This window comes from Ursus maritimus, unplaced genomic scaffold (genome assembly GCF_017311325.1).
Source record: "Ursus maritimus isolate PB19 unplaced genomic scaffold, ASM1731132v1 scaffold_6, whole genome shotgun sequence".
Taxonomy (NCBI): Eukaryota; Metazoa; Chordata; class Mammalia; order Carnivora; family Ursidae; genus Ursus; species Ursus maritimus.
Window position 1 is genome coordinate 26,174,587 of NW_024426774.1, and position 19,446 is coordinate 26,194,032.

Consider the following 19,446-nt stretch of genomic DNA (forward strand, 5'->3'; position numbering starts at 1 on the left):
AAAAGTAATAATTAGCATTGCTAATTATAACAGCATTATATAATTATAATAATTAGCATTGCCACACTCTTTTGGTTTATATATGCACAGTACTTAGAATAAATTCTCCAGAAAGAATCTCTAGCATGTAGTCCACCAAATCCTCAAAGTCAGTGATTTTCAATCTTTTATTTTTTAAACATTGGTAATCTTTTGTCCACTGAATTGTTATTTTAACCTCCAATATATAAATTCATTAACCTCAAAGCTGCTGGGGGAACTGGCTGGAAGAAGAGATATTTATGCTCTTGAGGTATCTGTGAAAGGACCCCAAGGTTCCAAAGAACACATATGGAAAACTGTTGTTCTAAATGGTTTAATGGGAGGATAGGAGTAAGTTAAGCAACCCAGAAGGGATATTTCTGTTATACCCTGAAGATTATGGGCCTAGAACTACACTTAGGAGTCATTTATTCTGAAAGTTAAACAGGTTTCCCAGTGGTCCAGCCTGGGACCAGCCTGCATTGCCTGGATTAGCACTTGACATTCTAGTTGTATCTACAGCAAACCATCTTCCACTGAGCGTTTCTGCTGGCATAGAGTCCCTAAGGGGAGCCAGAGCATAGAGGTCAGTACAGGGGCTCTGGAAGCACATCGCCTGCATTTGAATCCTGCTTGGGCAACTTCTTATCTATGCAACCTTATTACTTTGTCTCCCTGTGCCTCGGTTTCCTCATGTGAAAAAAATTTCACCTACCTCACACGATTGTTTTAAGAATTGAGTAAGTTAGGGGCGCCTGGGTGGCACAGAGGTTAAGCGTCTGCCTTCGGCTCAGGGCGTGATCCTGGCGTGATGGGATCGAGCCCCATATCAGGCTCCTCCGCTATGAGCCTGCTTCTTCCTCTCCCACTCCCCCTGCTTGTGTTCCCTCTCTCGCTGGCTGTCTCTATCTCTGTCGAATAAATAAATAAAATCTTTAAAAAAAAAATTGAGTAAGTTAATGCATGAACACCTAGAATGGTCTTTGACACATCCAGAAGATATTAGCAGCTGTAGCTACTTACTGTAAGTGACTCAGGTCAAGTGCATTTTCAAATGTAACTGAAATCGGAGGATCTTATAAAATACACAATTACCTGATAGCGTCTGAACATGAATTAAGGATAGACAAATGCAGAAGTAATTGTTCTTGTAGAAGACTTGCTTTTCGAGACAGCTGCTTCATAAATATCAGTGGGCATGCCAATTACCTGTACCTGGACATCTTATCAAAAAACAGATTCTGGTTTCTAGGTACCAAGAGGTGGGCAGGACTCAGCGTCCCTAGCAAGTCCCAAGATAATGCGGATGCTGCTGGTCCTCAGACCACACTCACAAAGATGTTCTAGAGACATCTATGAGCATCCTCCTGGATCGTGTTAAAAACCAACCTTAAAGCTGTTACCAGTTGTGCAAAGGGGAAGCAAAGAATGTGTGATTTTTCAAACGCATTTTCTCATCATTTCTGTCATTGACTCTTTTAAATATGCTGCTCATGGATATCTTGAGAGTTGAAAAGGACCCCATTGTCTGTGTGTTCGTGGAAGCCCTGGATTCATCCAAGCCTCTCAGGCACTGAACCGTCCAGTTTCCCTCAGAGCTCAGCGCTGCTTTGGGGAACAATTAGTTACTGATGGAAATAGTGCAGGAGAAATTTGAGGAATAAATCGCAGCACTTGTCATCAGCCTTGAGCATTAAAGTGCAGTGCAAAGTAAAGCTTTGGCTGCGGAGCAGGCTTTCACACTTCTGGTCCAATAGGTCGTGGGCACGAATTCTTGCGAAGCCAGCAGCTACGTCTGAGAGTACTGGTCGTTGGAGGGGATAGGAGTGGCTTGTTCAGTAGTGTTCTCTGAGGTTAGATGGCATCTCGAGGATTGGTACCACATGGCAGGGAAGGAGTGGAGGGGGACAGATTGTGTCCAGGCAACTTTACATGAGGAGAATTGCATAGTCGTGTAATTCAGTACATTCCTGGGGCTGCTGCAGATCCCATCTTCATCCTCTGCTGAAGTCATGGCGGCCAGACAGCAGGCATCAGCACAGGGTCCAGGTGATGGACGGAGACCCTGCCGGTGGGACAGTGCACAGTTTGTTGAAGGCATCGTGTGCTGGCAGCCTTCCCATCCTTGACCTCTGGAGGCCTCAGTGCCCTTATTCCCGCTCCTCCTGCCTCTTCTTCTCCTTCCTCTTTCTATATCTTTGGATGCTGCCTGCTTTTAAAATGTTTGAGGAGAGGGGCCCTTGAGTTGCTTTGGGAGGACCCGCAAAATTGAGCTCTTTATCATGATATATCCTTCCAGACTCTGGGAGAAAAAAAGCTGTTTGGAAAACCAAGTCAGGGAAGACAAACCACTGTATCCATATCATAAACAAGACTGGGAGAAACTGTAGCTTTAGAGCTAGGGGATGAGGGTCAGCCAAATGAGAACTGGTGTCTCATTAGCTGTGCTTTAGAGTCTTGCGCACGGTGGGAATAATAACACTATATATTCTGTGGATTAAGGGACGAAAGCAAGGCAGTAATTCTTGGTAAGTAAAACTCGGTGGTGATGTCTTGCATTTATCTAAAATGGGATTTTTAATATTTTTAATATTTTTATTGCTTACTCTTAAAAACATAAACTTCAGTTTTCTGGAAAATGTACCTATGAATTTCAAGAGATACGGGATGCCGTTATCGTGTGGAAATAAAAACCCTTTAACCCGCCTGTGAAAGAAAATTAGACACACTTGAATACTGGAATCTAAAATACCCAGTGTTTCAGAGCCTGAGTGGCTCAGTCGGTTAAGCGTCTGGCTTTTGATTTTAGCTCAGGTCATGATCTCAGGGCCCTGGGATGGAGCCCTTGGGGGTGGGGAGGCCTCCATGCTCAGTGGGGAGTCTGTTTGAGAATTCTCTTCCTCGGTTCCTCCCCCTGCTCACGCTCGTGTGTTTGTGCGCGCGCACGCGTGTTCTCTCACTCTAAATCTTTAAAACATAATAATAAACAACAAAATACCCAGGGTTCCCAGTGTCGTGGCTATCTTGTTAAAATAATTAGACTTTTGTTTAGTAAATTATTAAAACAATTAGACATTGTAAGTAAATTGAACATAAAGACTTAAGGTCTTGATCTAAAACTTTGAAGAAATTTGATGGGACACTTGGTGTGTTGGGACAGTGCCACCTATTGGTAGTACAATGTACTGCACTACAGGTGTTAGACCCTCCAAAGTTCTCTTAATGAAAGTCGGGTGTAGAAAGGTGAGAGTAGTTTAAAAATAAAAAACCTCTAAGGAAACCAGTGCTGCAAAAGAAGGGAAAATATTAAAACAATTTTTATAAAACACTACTGTTGATCAAAATGCAGAGGAATGGTCCTCTCAGTTTTGCTGAGAGAACAGTTGGAAGATAGAAATGTATAGATACATTTGGTGCAGAAATTCTAGTTCTGGGGATACAGATCATGCTTGTATTTGACTGCCAGGGGGAAAAATATAATCATTACAGCAGAAGAAAAGTTTGAAATCAATTCTGTCATTAGGGAATTTGTAAACTTATAAGCAAGGTGCAATTAGGAATAAGAAGTATGGTTGAAAAGCAATCTTAAATTATTTATAGTTTACCTGTGTTCAGTTTTAGTTAAATCACTTACGTATTCCTTCCTTCATTTCATTATTTACTGCACACCTGCTCTGCACTAGCCAAGAAATTTTGGAACAAATGTACAGTTTGCATTTATATGAAGTGTAAATTTTTAATTCTGTAAAATTCACATACTATACAATTATGTTACTAAATTAGAGTAGTTTTTCCCTAAATGTTATCTCATGTTAATGTGCACATGACACCCTGATTTAATAAATTCTCCATTTGCTGCAACACCAAAATTTTTAATACTTCCTGACAGCTAACCTACCCCCAATTTTTTCATATGGTTTTGCAAAAGGGAAAGACTTTGGAATCTGTTTCTGAACACTTGAGCTAGTGATTTCTTCCATATCCATGCACGGCTTTTACAGGTTCCCAAATATCTCCATGTAAGAAGTTTCATAATACCCTTGGAGGTGTGAAGGAAGACAGGGATTTGAGTCATGGACTGAACTTGAAAAAATATTGTAACTGGGCAGTGGTTGCAAAAGCCCTTTCAGCAGTCATGGTTTAAAGCCTTTTCCAAGAAACATGTTTCCAAAGAATGTTAATAATAACTTTGGAACATCCTCCATGTGAGGCACGGTGAGTGGTCACTGCCTTCGGCTTAGGCAGCTCAGGGATCGCATTCTGTTTCTGGCAAGGCTTCTATCGACTGCACTGGACAAGTTACTTTAGTTTCCTTTGCCCAAAGTGGAGAACTCTTGTGAAGGTATATGGTAATTAATACTCTCTGAGTACGAAAGCATTTATCATTTTTGATTGGAGATCCTGAATATTATGATTAAAGGAAGTGTAGCTGTTAATAAATTATAGTGGAGAATTAAAATTGGCCTGGAAAGATATAAAAGGCCTCCTAAATTCCAGCTACCATGCCTGCACGCATAGTGTAGGCCGTAGATATGCAGAGTGCTGGTCCAGTTCTTGGGGATGTAATTCTTGGTATCCGTGGGACTAGATTAAATTGGATACTGACCGAATGGAATGGCAAGTAAGCAATGTATGTTGTTTCTTATGGAAGAGATTTATTGACTTCCTCTTGCTCCTCCCAGAGAAGAGCAAAAATGCATTTCTTACTACAAAAGGACTATTGCAAAATAAATTTTAGTAGCTAATTATGCACGTACAGCTTTGTGATGTGATTAGGTTAGTTTCCTTACTTGTAAAATGGCAGTAGCAACAATAGGTCGTTGGAGGGTTAAATGTGATAAATGTATGGGAGATGCTTGGATTACAGTAGATGCTTTGTAGGTGTTAGCAAATCAAATCGTGTTCCAGGAAATGAGTTGAGCTAATGATTATTCCCCACCACTCCCTTGTTATTTGGTGCTAGAGGTCTTCTTTGAAAGGAGGCAAGAATTAAAGACAATGAAGAATTGGAAGAGTGTTTGGGGACTAACAGAGTCAGACAGCTCTGTGGACCCCAAGGGAAGCTGCTCCTTCCATGCCTCTCCCAGCTCCAAAGCTACTAAAGTAAGGGAGGCTTTATGGCTGGAAAGGACCATTTAATGTTGGCCTTTAAATGAACATTCAGTGTATTCACTTTATCAATTTTTTTTTAATAAAAGCAAAAGAATATGTTTACAAATAGTTTAATTTATAAATGTTAAAACCTAGATTTTCCTAGGAATTTGAGTTCAACTTACACATTTTGTCCTGCTCCTTATAAATCCAATATTTTTATAATAAAAAAGATCATTTTATTTCATAGTGAATCTTTAAATGTATCAAGGAAGAAATAAACCTTTCCTTGAGACTAACTTCTATATTGAAATTGTGTTAATGAAATCTCTTAATACTTTGCTCTCCATTTATGAATTTTATGTATTTGATTTTCTCCCCAGCACTTTATACACCCGAAAGGGCAGCCCACGGTCCTAATAAGCATTTTCTTCGTAAGTGCTTAAGCAGCTCTTATAAATCTAATAAATCAAAGTTAAAATGACAAATTGAATTTTCTAATAAATTTAAATCCTGTTTACCAACCTAATCAAGTTCTCTTAATTCTCATTCAACACAAATCCTAATCTAAAGTCAGCTTTATTTCAAATTAAAATCACAAGGTCTCCTGTCCGATTCTCTATTACATGGTTCTCCTAAACATTATAAACACACAAAATAACAAAAACCTCATTCTAAAACCTTAACAGAAAAGCATTACTATTTTAGACTTAATGTATATCATTACTAGCAGAATTTCCACCTCAGGCCAGCTGAGGTTACTGGGTAAAAAAATTCATGACTGTGATCGTCCATTATTAGAAAATGAAGACCAGCGTGAGGGATGTGTAACTCAAGTGTGGGTCTGAGCATCCATGCATGATATGCTGAGGGACCACAAGTGTTTCTCGTGTGTTGTTTTTATAATCACTATCCTCCAGTACAGGGACTCTCAAGGGCATAATAGGGCAGATAAAATTAATAAAAGTTTTTCTCCATCTACACATGACTCCCCTTAAGAATTAGATACCTGCTCCTAAAGGGATGTGCTCACCCCATGGGGAGATTCCCTACCACACTGATGGCTCAGACTGATGATAAACTTCCCTTGTGCCTGTAAGGTAGCCTGGGGTGTTAGGGTTCTCCAGAAAAACAGACCCAATAAAAGAGATAGAGATTTATTGAGTGATTGATTGATTGATTGATTCATTCATTCATTACAAGAAATTGGCTCACATAATCATAGAAGCTGGTAAATTCAAAATCCGCAGGGTGGGCTGATGATGTGAGACACTTGGGGGAGCCCAGGCTCCACATCAAAGGCCTTCAGACTGGAAGAGTCCAAGGCAGTGGGCTGTGAGCTGGAGAATTTTTGCTCACTCAGAAGAAGGTCATTCTCTATTATTTTCAGCAATTCAGTGATTCAGCGATTCAGGACTGAGTGAGGTCCGCCCACATGATGGAGGGCAATTTGCTTTACTCAGATCCACCAATTTAAATGTTAATCTCATCCAAAACCACTCTCACAGAAATGCCCCAAACAATGTTTGACCAACTACATCCAGGTACCCCATGACCTAGCCAAGTTGGCAGGTGAAATTAGCTATCACAAGTGGGATTGAGAAAAAGTTAAATATTTGCATTTTGTGGGCCTTCTGCACTGCCCACTGAAATCACACTTAAGGAAGGACCTTAGTTTTCAGTTCTTTCCCCTCCCCAGATATATGCTCGAGAAGGTCAGGGAGGAGGTGGGATACTTAACCCTTAGCCGGGGCCTCCTAGCTGGACAGGTGGCAGGCCAGGGCCTGCTTAACCAGGCTGTGAAGGAGACCCAGGACTTGAGAGAGGGAAGAGGTCAGCAGGGATGAGTGACAGAGAAGCCTGCTACAGAAAGGAGGGTCAATGCGTCAGAGCAAGAACACTAGAATTGAGGCTAAAAAGCGCAGTTTTAAAACAACCTTTGCCTTTGGCAGGTGCCTCAGACAAAGAGAAAGCACCAGACAAGTCAGTCATCTTCAGGTTAGGATTGTATTTTGTAGTCACTGATTAAAAACATTTTCACAAAAAAAGGAAACCTGGTGTGCTTTTAGAGTAAGGACAGTTCAAAGGGAAAAAGAAAAACAATAGCAACAACCCAACCGTAATAGAGGGGAGAACGTACTCCATTTCCCGCTATGCTGTTGTAGACAGCACTCTGGAGGGGTGTCCTGGAACCAGATACAGTTCCTAAACCCAGTTCCCTGGGGTTGGGAGCCAGCAAGTGTCTGGAACACCAGCTGCAGAGACCTTGCTAAACTGCACACCAGAGTACTAACTCTCCTGAGAACCGGTGGAAGCTGTTGTCTCAAGGGCTTCAGAACAATGAGAGCAGAATTTGATGACGGGATTGCCAGTTGGGGTCCTGAGCTCTTCTGAAACTTTGGTTTGCGTACAGCTTGGACTCTGGGTTGTCCGTTGTGTTCTGTGCTTATTTTCTTAAAAGCTGTGCTGCCTTGAAGGGGTTAGAAAGTATTTGGCCCCATTCTTAGATAAAATATTTTGAACAGAGAGTAAATTCGATTGTGATTATAATCATATTGATGTCCTATTAGAATCTTTCTCGTTCAGAGCCAAAGCAGAACGGTTGAGACATCCATGCAAAATGAGAAATCTGGTGACAAAAAGCAACACTTTTATTTTTCATTAACAAGCGTTTTAATTGATCTCAAAAATATAATGTTTAGCAGTTTAAACTTTCTCCCTTGAAATCAGAGATAATGAATAGCACACAGTTTCTAGAAACACCTTTTCAGTGTTATTTTTTATTAGGTGATTTGCTCTTTGTGGAAATTTTATTCCACATATTTTAAATACACATTGCCGCTGTTATGATTTTTTTTTCCTCTTCGGTGATAAGAGGAGTTGAAATGTCCTCTGAGGAGAATGAACTGTGATGAGTGGGGCTGTGACAAAACCACTGCACATAATTACTGAAAACTGCATCTTCTGTTTGAGGTTTTGAATTCAAATAATATTGTGCTTATTCTGACCTTTTCTTAATTAAACTTATGAAACAGCTGTGGTTAGAACAAAGCTGCCTGAGCCTTTAAATGCTGACCTCATGACCAGAGTAGGCAAGACTGGCGGAGGGGATGCGAGGGGACGTTTATCTGGTCTCCCTTCATGCACCACACAGACGGTGCCTCTGATGTTTGGAAGAAAAGAATCTAGAAAGTGCTTAAAAAGCGATCATGTTCCTGTCTTTGTGCTGACACAGATCTGCAAGGAGTAGAAGCTAGGCAGGGCAAAGTTTTTGCTCCGTATCAGTAGCCAGTATCTTAAGAAAGAAGCAAATTTCAAAACATTAGCTCACTGGAGAGCTTAGGACACAGCATGCCTTCTTTCTGCTTCCTTCTAAGATTCAAGTCTCAGTGGCAAGCAGAATTGTTGTGAACACTTGCGCTGGTTGTACACTGCTCAGCCCTAGGAGATACCATTCACATGGTCATCTCTGAGCACCTGCAAAGTGTAGCTGAAGAAATCACTGCCAGGAGGAAGAGCTACTAAGACTCTATGTGATTTCGAACAGATCAGGAGGGGAAGGTAAAAGAGAGTCATTTCAGATTAAGATAAATAGCAATATATAGGAAAATCATACAACCGAGTCAGGCATCTTTAAAAAGCTCAGTTTTGCTTTGTAATAAGTGAATGGAATAATAATATTGATTGTTTAGTGTTACTTTAATATTATATAAATTACCTAGAACTTGCTCTTCAAATAATAACAGCTTTAGCAGCATATCTTTATCTCATAAACTTGAGATCTGTACTTCAGAATATTAAACTAGTTTTTTTTTAAAGATTTTATTTATTTGAGAGAGAGAGCGCGCGCGCACAAATGGGGAGGGGGGAGAGGCAGAGGGAGAAGCAAGCTCCCTGTTGATCAGAGAGCCTGACAACGAACTGTGGGGCTCAATCCCAGGACCCCCGGATCATGACCTGAGCTGAAGGCAGATGCTTAACCGACTGAGCCACCCAGGTGTCCCTCAAGCTAGTTTTGAACAAATACTAATATAACTTTCTTTGCTTCAAAATTTAAATGAGCAAGGGTAAAATAATATATTTGGAAACCCAATTACCTTTACCCTTATATTTTAATAATTTGTTTTTAGTAAAAGAAAATGTTATATTTTGAGAATTTATCCTCACTTCGTCTTTGGAATATCATTAAATTTTTCTGGACCTCTGTTTCCTCAGCAGAGAAGTGAATGAGAGACTTACCTTACAGGTTACACTGACTGCTTACAGTGTGTTAAATTCCATGATTGTCCATCATTCTGAAAACATCCAGCTGAGCTCCGCTGACGCAACAGTGGCATTTAGTGGTGATGACCTCCTATCACAACCACAAATTTCCATGACAATTTTCTTCCCTAGACTGTGCAGCCTAATAGTAAAAATTTTCTATTCAGGATCCTAGAATATGTAAACTAGAAAGGACCTCAGAGATCAACTAGCTTCCTCATTTTACCAGTTAAAAATAGAAAGGTTAGATAAATGCCAGATGATATATAAAAAATTTTTCTCCTGTATTATTTTTGTTTCTTTGGACTTTTTTTTTTTTTTGAAGTGAAATTCACGTAACATAAAATTAAGCATTTTCGGTTTCCTTTTTTTTTTTTTAAGTAGTCTCCACGCCCAGTGTGGAGCCCAACATGGGTCTTGAACTCACAACCCAGAGATCAAGACCTGAGCTGATATGAAGAGTTGGACACTTAGTTGACGGAGCCACCCAGGTGCCCCATAAAATGTTGCATTTTCAAGCGAACAGTTCAGTGGCATTTAGTACATCCACCGCGTTGTACAACCTCCCCCTTATTCTGAAGCATGCGATTAGCTCCTATTTCAAAGTAATTCTTACTTGGTTAATGCAAAAAAAGAGAAACTAGTGTATTCCTGACACATAATACTAATTTTTGCGATTTGTCGACTTCTCAGATTGTCGCTTCAGAGTGATATTTAAAGAGCAGGAAAGAAGAAAATAAAATAGTGTAGGTGTCTTACAGTTAGAAAATAGGAGGTAGATGAGAAAACTAACATGTTGAACTTTCCTCTTGTGTGCCTGTTTATTGTACTGTTCGGTCTTATCAAACATTAGAGGTTACCTCATTCCCATTCCCCCTGTGATTGCCTGAGTATAAGACTTGAATGTTGCATTTCCAAAGCCCTAGATATTTAGAAATGGGGAAAACTCTTCATGCCGTCCTAAATAAGAAATTCATAAGTGATCAATCATTATTTTAGGGTTTTCGTGTGGGGCAGGATTTAATACATTACAAGTGTGTAAATTTTGGATCTAGGTTTTAGAAAGCAGAGGGAGCCTCCAATTTTGGCATTCATACCCAACAACTCTGTCTCTCCAGGAGAGTCTGGCTAAATAAACAGCAGTCTGTTGGAAACGCAGGGAGTGACTGAACTTGGAAGGGCAGTGTTAGGTGACTGCTGGGGTGGGGGAGCTCGGTTGGTCTGTGGCCCATGAGTTTCCTTAGAGCATTAACATTTACGGGAGTCCCACAGAACATAAACCCTGCCAAGACTTTAGACTTCATTACCTCCCTGTCCTCGACAAGTACAATTTAATTGAACATTAAGCAATTTGATCTCTTTCACCTAATAAATCGAGCAAATTCAATAAACATAAATCCTACTAATGATAGAGCTGACCCTGGTGGGGCTGAGCTCATCAGCATTCATGGTTATTACTCTCCCTGGAATTTCAGTCACAAATGCTTATTGCTGAACTACATACTTACCTGGGGCTTATGGTCTAGGGAGCGTATTGAATAATTTTCTTTGCAGGGTTTCCGAAGGGCAGCTGTGGAATAGAATCTGGTTTTGCAGATAGACCAGTTTTGATTTGAATCTCTTACCTAAACTAGGACAAGTTATACAATAAATCAGAAACAAAAGGAATTAACTGCAGTTATTCATAGGGTGTTCTGAGATTTAAATGAAAAATGTATGCAAAAGCCCATAGCACCTGACGCGTGGGAACTTAACAGTCCACGTGAGTTCACTTTCCTTTTTTTCCACTGTTCCTAAAGAAGGGATCTAGAGTAGCCAGCGTTTTTTACATGGTACTTTTTTTGTTTCTCTAAAGCTTTCTTATACATTACATGTCTGTGACTCTTTAGTTACCTTCCTCCTCTTCACCTAGTTGGCCTCCGTTCTACAGATGGTCACCTCCAAGGTGAATCTTCCCTCAGCTCTTCCTGGCTGGCTGTCGTCCTGACCTTCTCATGACCTTCCTTCCCTGTGGTTCTGATCAACTGTCACACATGTCACCGTGTATGCACCTTTGTTCATGGCGTCATTCTGACCTTCCTCTCTCCCAGATCCCACCCTGCCCATAATTATTCTCCATGTCTGGTGGAATGAGTGAGAATGAGTCAGTCACAGAATGAAACAATGACTAGCCTTTAATAGCGCAAAGGCAGGTACCCTAATCTTGTTGAGTGGATGAAGCTCAAAAAAATGGGTCCAGTCCAAGGAACTAGAAAGTGGAGAAGCAGCACTAGGACCCAAGACCTTTGACTCCAGGACCTTTTCCTTTTTAGTACACCCTATTTTCTCTCACAGCTCAGCAAGTTTTAATATCCAGGAAGCAGGGTTACGGCCTCTTCCCCAGGCTCTGTGGGTAAAAATTTTTTCTGAGTAGAGCATAAGTAGAGACCCATCCCAAACAGGTGTCAGACTCCACTGGGGGTCGCATCTCAGGTACCATGCTCACTCACGGTCCTTTATCATCAGTGCTGGATGGCATTTTCTGTCAGTGGTGACTGTGTTTCTAATCTCAGGGCTTTTGCTAATTTCAGTCAGAAATGCCTGTTTATGCTGCTGGCTCAGCATGCCCCGGAGAAATATTCATTCCATTTTCCCTGTCTTCTTCCTTCATTTCCTGCTTGTGTGTCTGTGTTTTCCAAACACCATCATCGATCAATAATATGTGTGGAGGACTCTAAGAAAAACACTCAGTCTAGAAATTTGAGCAAAATGTGGCCTGTTTTTCTTAATGCATAAGAATCAGTCCTTGGATTCTCCTCTATTTGAAAATAATGCACTTCAAACTTTAGAGCCCTGAGTTTTTAGCCTTGATGTGTGGACAATGAAATGCAGCCTCTTCATTTCTCAAAGCAGCTGACTTTAATCTGTCTCAGGACTAAAACTTCACCTCCCAGTCTCCTCACATGTCAGAGTGGCATTGTGACATGTGACTGTCCAGACCAGTCCTGCAGATGGGTCTGTCATCAGGAAGGGAGATTTCCTGCCAGGATATAGTAATGTGCTTTCCATTGCTGCTGACAGCAGAGGCCCCAGGCCCAGTGGCTCCAGGGGGTAATTTTTAAACCTTTTTTTTTTTTCAATTTAAAATTAAAATCAAAGCAGCACCATCTGTCATATGAATCTGCCATACCAGGGAAAGGAGTGTGATCAATGGACTGGATCTTGTTTAGACCCCTTCGTGACGGTGTCCCACACCATCCCATGTGTGTCTTTCATAGCTTTGATCAAGAGCTTAGCATTTGTCCTTGGGGAAGTAGAGAATGCATTGAGTGGGGGAGGCTTTGAGGTGTGAATATTTCCATTTCCTGTTCATTTCACATTTGTATTGGACTAGATCCCGGATGAACACATTGTATGGTGGCCCAGAAATGGTATTTGCCTCATAAATTATAAGCTTTGCTTAGCAAAATGATTCCTTTGCATCAGTCCCCAGGCAACAAAGCACCTAATCATTGTTGATGTGTTTAAGTAAAGGGTGTTTTAGGGAAAGGACAGTATGTGTTCATCCCCACACATTGAGCTAGGTGAAATGGAGAGCTGAGAGAGTCTCATGTGCTCTCACGGGTAGTTGTGGAAATAGTTCAGGGATCTGCTTTTCCTGGGTTCTCTACCCTCCGCCCACCACAATTCACTGTGTCCCCAAGCTGGAGTGTAGCCATGTCCCAGCCCTAGGGATAGCCAAGGCCATGCACGTCCAAGCTAGGATGGGCTCTGCTTGTGGCTTGGGGTGCACAGAGGCCCAGCAGGTGCTAGAAATGTGCCCGTGCCCAGTTCCTGAGGATGCCTTGTTGAAGACTCAGAAAATTCTGTGATACTCCAGTTGCTCCCCTGGAACCGGATGAGGAGCTTGTCCACTCGAGACCCCTCTAAAGGATTCAGGCATACACAAGAGTTGTTGAATGTCAGTCTCCCTTCTACTTGGAGTTCTGTCGATCTAGTGTTTACTGCTCTCACTGCCTGACACAGTAATTCAGTGTGTCAAGGCAGTCGATGATTCTGTCCCTTCTTGTTTGAGATGAAGTCCATGAAGGCATCTTCCTGTGTTTACTGAGCAAGAGTTTCCCTCTATGTATTTAAAAATTCCAAATAATCTTGAAAGAGTACTTAAAAACATCGAGAGTGTACTTTATTGCTCTTAATTGGCTACACACTTCTTTGCCCACTGACAATTGCTTTTACCTTTTGCAAACACTGAAACCCGTTCTTTTACTGTCTTTGAAAATCCTTCTTTATTTGCACGTGTTCAGTAGGGACTCAGCGACTTTCACCTCGGAGATAAATTGGAACTTCCATTGTCTTGGTAGGTCAAAATTTATGAGCAGTTCTGTAACGCTATCTCATTTTCATATGTCAGTAACGCAGAGGTAGACAAATGAGAATTTCTACCTCCATGTGACAGATATGGAAGCTGAAGCCTGCCCAAAATCGCTAAGCTGAAAAGTAAGTGGTCCAATCAGGACCTGAGCCCCAGCCTTTGCCTCCAGAAGAGCCTGTGTTCCTTCCATTACCCCCACACTCACTTCACCCTTGACCCTGGCCCAGAATGAGAGCAGATGTGCGCGACGGGAGAGGCAGCACAGATGGATTAGGGTAGACCCATCCATGCTCCCAGAAAAATAACTCAAAATGCACATCCTGGTGATGATGGGAACATAGCACATCTCAAATACAAAAGAGCGTATGTTTAATGCAGAAATCACGTTCCAATAACTGACCAAGACTGTTTTGAAATTTGGAATGTGTAATGTATAAGAGAAAGTAAAGCAGCAAAGGACAATCAGTTCTAGAATCCCAAAAATGCATAGCTGAGGAAGAAAGGGGTGGGAGAGAAGATTCGGCGGGTCCCTGAGGTCCCACCCCCTTTCCTGTCCTCTGCTCCCCTTTACCAACCTGGGTCCATTAGAAGCCTGCCTTGGAACCGCTTGGTAGTCCCCAAACACAGCTTATGGCTTGCTTTCTTGACACCTTTGGGCAAGCTCTTTAAAACGAATCCTAAGTACCTTTTCCGGCAAAGGAAATCCTACTCGTCTTATTACTTTCACATCAGGTGCCACCTTTTCCAGACTGCTGTTCCTCCTCTTTACCCTCCCATCTGGGCCCTTTCTTTTGCAGTGCTAGATTGTGAGAGCTTGGAGGGGAGGGACCAGCTCATTTCGTGGTAGAGGAGGGATAGTCTAGGGGAAGACCCAGGCCTAAGGGCCAGACAGCCCCGAACAGCCCTATGTCATTCGACAGCTGGAGCCCCTCGAGTCTCAGCGAGGCTTCCCCGCCGAGCAGATGTCAGATGGAACCATGCTCAGCCACCTCTAGATTCAGTCTTACAAACTAAGAGCATGGATTTATTTGTAATAACTACTCTTTTTTTTAAATGTTTTTTATTTATTTTTTTTATTTATTTTTTTTTAATGATTTTTTATTATATTATGTTAGCCACCATACAGTACATCCCCGGTTTCCGATGCAAAGACCGATGATTCATTAGTTGCGTGTAACACCCAGTGCACCATGCAATACGTGCCCTCCTTACTACCCATCACCTCTATCCCATTCCCCCACCCCCTTCCCCTCTGAGGCCCTCAGTTTGTTTCTCATAGTCCATAGTCTCTCATGCTTCATTCCCCCTTCTGATTACCCCCCTTTCTTTATCCCTTTCTTCCCCTACCGATCTTCCTAGTTCTTATGTCCCATAGATGAGAGAAATCATATGATAATTGTCTTTCTCTGCTTGACTTATTTCACTTAGCATGTAATAACTACTCTTGATCACAGCCATTGCTTGGATATAAAATATTGAACAATCTCCCTTTCAGATGTACAATGAATATATAGAAAAAAGTCAGGAAGAGAAAATGACCTCAGCTTTTGAAACTTGTAAATGTTTCCACAATCTTGCTCTCACAGGGAATTCCTTAATTCTTTTTCAAACTTGAAGCAGAACTGACAACCATTTGTGTTCTCTTTGCTTTCAGTTGTGTGTGGATTTGGGGGGCGGGTCAGGGGGAGTCAAGGATCTTTTTCCAGGCTCAGCTATTTCCTTAATGAAGTTAATATTTCTTCTGAAATGGTTTCATGCAGAAGTGTTGGGGTATCTGGGGTCTGTATGCTATTTCTGGAATGCTTCCACACAAGGAGAATTTGAGGAAGGGGCAACCATAATCTTACCTGTCCAGGGTCTTTTCTGACCTTATGCTTCCTTTGTGCAATTCTAGGAGAGAATTATGTGAGTGTCTGTGCATACACGTGTGCTCACGCACACACACATTCACCGTTGCCTCCTTTAAGTGGGGGTGGAGGGTTGAAAGCCTGAGAGTTCATACTATTGCCCTAGGGCATTTCTTTCTTCCTTTTTTTTTTTTTTTTGATTTTATTTGTTTATCAGAGAGAGCACAAGCAGGGGAAGCAGCAGGCAGAGGGAGAAGTAGGCTCCCTGCTGAGCAAGGAGCCCGATGTGGGACTCGATCCTGGGATCATAACCTGAGCTGAAGGCAGCCACTTAACCCTCTGAGCCACCCAGGCATCCCTGCCCTAGTGCATTTCTTTAGTTTCATACCTCACAGGAAGAAGCAGAAGAGAGGAAAACTCCCCCCAGTCTACAGTCCAGGCAAGTGTGGCTGTTGCCTTGTGTGACTGTCCTGAGTGTGTCCGTCCACTCCTGGGGCCTCCGGACTGGAATCCCCAGTTCTGGCAGAGCCACCGAAGTCTGAGGAGCCCCAGGATTTTCACCATCTGCTAGATAAATTCTTGAGCAGTGTATTTCCATACAACGTGAATTCCAAACGTGAAGCTACCCCTTCTAAAGCTTTCTTCTCTAGACCTGCCCCGTAACTCGGCTCCGAAACTCAAGCAGGAGCTTAGGACCATGAAATGCCTTGAAAGCTCAGTAACCCTGGAACATCTGGAAAACCAAGATCCCATGCACTGGCTGGGTCCTGTGAGGGGACTACAGGAGAGTTTAGAAGAAGGTGGCCATGGGGCTGACCCAGCTTTGACTAGGAATATGGCCTCTGGAAAGTGATAACTGCAGAAGAATCTGTCTGGGGTGCAGAAGAGGTAAAGGCAAGGATTTCCAAGGAGCTGAATAGTGGTAGGAGAAGCAGAATGTTCAGTGTGCACACTGGACCTTCATTACTGAGTTCAAATTTGCCAACGCCATATACCAGCGGTCACTTAACCACTGTTTCCGTTTCTGCTTCCTCATCAGTGAAATGGAGGTGATAATGGTACCTCTTCATAGGGTGGTGTGAGCATTTTAGTGCCTTAATGTATAGTAAGTGCTTAGAATAGTACCTGGCACAGAGCAAGCATCATACGACTGTTAGCTTCTCTTATTACTATGACCATTACTACATTATTATGATCATCCTCATTGTTACCATAATACTGTGTTCATCGGACCAGGCCTTGAGTGTAGAATTAAAATAGTCATAATACTGGCATCGTTGCTTGGTTGTATCATTCTGGGATCACCACAGATACATCTTTGCTGTCTCTTCTGAGTGAAAACGTACCTGTCTGTAAGAACGACTGTACCTTTCCAGTGATAACACCTGATGGTTGCAGATAAAGTCATTCTTCCGAGACACCTGCGGCCCTCTGAGTGCTGGCTCATCTGTGGTTCCTTACTCTCCTGGAATCCATTCTGCCGACTGTTCAGCTGCTATGTTTGGTCTTCAGTGTAGATCGTCGGTGAATACAGCTCCCGTAACGAGTGTGGAGACGAGCTCCAGCATCAGTGGCGCACATGTATGGGAGACGGGGCGTGGGGTGGACGGGGCCCTGGCCGGTCCCCGGTGCCCTGAGCTGTGAGGGGGTGTATCCAGGTGCCAGCAAACAGCCATGATGTCTCACATTGCTTGTCATTTCCTTCTCAGATGACTATGCCCAGCTGTGTAACATCCCCGTGACGGGACGCCGGCGCCCATATGGACGGGATGCCTTGGTCGACTTCAGCGAACAGTATACTCCGGAAGCCGATCCCTACTTTATTCAGGACCGTAAGCAAAACTTTTCCGTTGTGTTGAAACAAAATTATGGTTAAAGGTTAGTCAGTGATTCTCAAAAGGTGGCCTCCAGGAATTTGTCAGAAATGTGAGCTTTGGCCCCCCACTCCAGACCTGCTGGATTGGACAGTGGGGTGAGACCCAGTAGTTTTACCTGCCCTCTGAGTAAGCCTTATGTACGCTTGAGTTTGGGAGATACTGGATCAAATTATTGGCATGCTGATGGGGATGCTATTATGTTTACTTTCTTTGAAGTAAAAAAAAATTAATATCCATAATAAAATCATTTATTTACTCATTACATGGTGGCCTAATATAATGGGTTTTCTTGAAAGCCTGGTTATAACTGCCATCTTTTTCCACACAAGAAAATGACATGTTAACTGTGCCACGTTGATCTTTACAGGGATTTTAGAGTGGGAGGTCAAACGAATTGCGCTTCTGATCAGAAATTGTTAGAATCCACTCGTGAGGGGATTTATTCAGTAAGGAAGGATGCATGCCGGCTTTGCTGGGATTTGCAGGCAGAGTTTTTTTCTGTGGAAGGTAGAGTGTGCCTGTGTGAACCCTGATCCCATTTAGAAAAAAAAAATGTCTGACAGTTAACAGGAGTGTGTGGGGTAAGAAAGCCATTCAAGCTAAAAGTTTCTCTGGGGGGAAGCCACAGCTTTTCAAATTCCAAGTACAGTATTGGTGAAGAATAGGTTGCTCACTTCAAGAACGGGAATGGGGACATGCGGATTCCAGTAGCCTCATCCGCATCTTCCAGAGGGGCCCTCCTGGCAGTGGGCAAAACCACACCAGATTTTTAAGGCAGGGAATTCCTGCAGACCAGGGAGTTGGAGTTAGGACTTTGGAGACACTGCTGAATTGCAGACTACAAGGAAGCCTTTTCTTTCTTTGGACCCTGTTACCTGTGAACAAAGCACACTAGCCATGACCTGGTTCCTGAGGAGCAACCCAAGCTTTGTGGCTCCATTTGGAGCGACTTCAGTTCTCAGAGTGTTTCCTTCACTCGCTTCCCTTCTCTTTCTTTCCCCTGCCTTCCTTTGGTTTTTTCGTTGGATGCATGTATTGATCATTCAGCAGAATTAAGAGTGCTTCAAGATTTACGTGAAAACAGCATTGTATCAATCCAGCCAAGGTGATTAACACACACCTGTGTTACCCTCACCCAGGTGTAGAACATTACCAGCATCCAGAAGGCGCCTGAAGCCCTTTCCCAGTCAGGTCCCCCGCCCCAAGGGTAACCACTCTCCGAACTTCTAATACCTTCAATTATTGCTTTTAATCAACAGCATACAACCATGTACTACATCATGAAACGTGTCTAAATACACTGACAGGTATAAGACTTACCACTTATAATTTCTACACTTACCTATGAATATGTTACAGGTCAATGGGCATTTACCTTTAAAAGAATGAAAAGGGAGAGCTTGCATGCCCCATAAATCCGAAATAACAGGTTAAGTGTCTAGGCAACCATGGCACAATCCTCCGGTTCCTATGTCACATTAGATAGAGTTCAGATTCTAGGAATTTTCATGTTGAAATGTTCTGGCTTGAGTACCTTTTTTTTTTTTAATGCTGACGTTGCTTTAGAACTCTTCTTTAATTCACTGCAATGTTAAGAAATAAACATGTTGGTGTCACATCAGTTTCCTATTTAGCAACATAGGAAGCTGAGATGCAAATCTTAGACCTTGAGCTTTGACTCTGTCACTGGCCTTTAAACTTACTACAAGTTACGAGAAATAGCTCCTCCTTCCCGGACCAGGAGGAAGGACTTTCTGTCCTTGTTAAAGAAATGATCATACTGGGTAGATAGTAACAGAGAGAAGGCCGAGGTTTCTTATCTCCTGACTTCTGGTTATTTAAGAAAGTTGATCTGATAGCTGGGGGTACCTTTAGTTAAGGCAGTGTTTTATAAAAGTGGACTCTCCTGGAGCAGAAATCGTTTTTTTTCTATAAAGGACTAGAGAGTAAAACTTTTAGTCTTTGAGGGCCTCCAAAAGGCTCTGCAGACCTC

The 19,446-nt window shown here is 42.3% G+C and overlaps 1 protein-coding gene across 4 annotated transcripts in view; it reads left to right on the top strand.

Moving 5' to 3' along the window:
- LTBP1 (latent transforming growth factor beta binding protein 1) overlaps window positions 1-19,446 on the top strand; it is a 228,609-nt gene that overhangs the window by 205,165 nt on the left and 3,998 nt on the right. For all 4 annotated transcript variants that reach the window (XM_008700245.2, XM_008700246.2, XM_008700247.2 and 1 more), the window contains one exon: window positions 17,286-17,408. In XM_008700245.2, coding sequence (XP_008698467.2) covers window positions 17,286-17,408 — 123 coding nt within the window. The remainder of the gene's footprint in view (window positions 1-17,285; window positions 17,409-19,446) is intronic.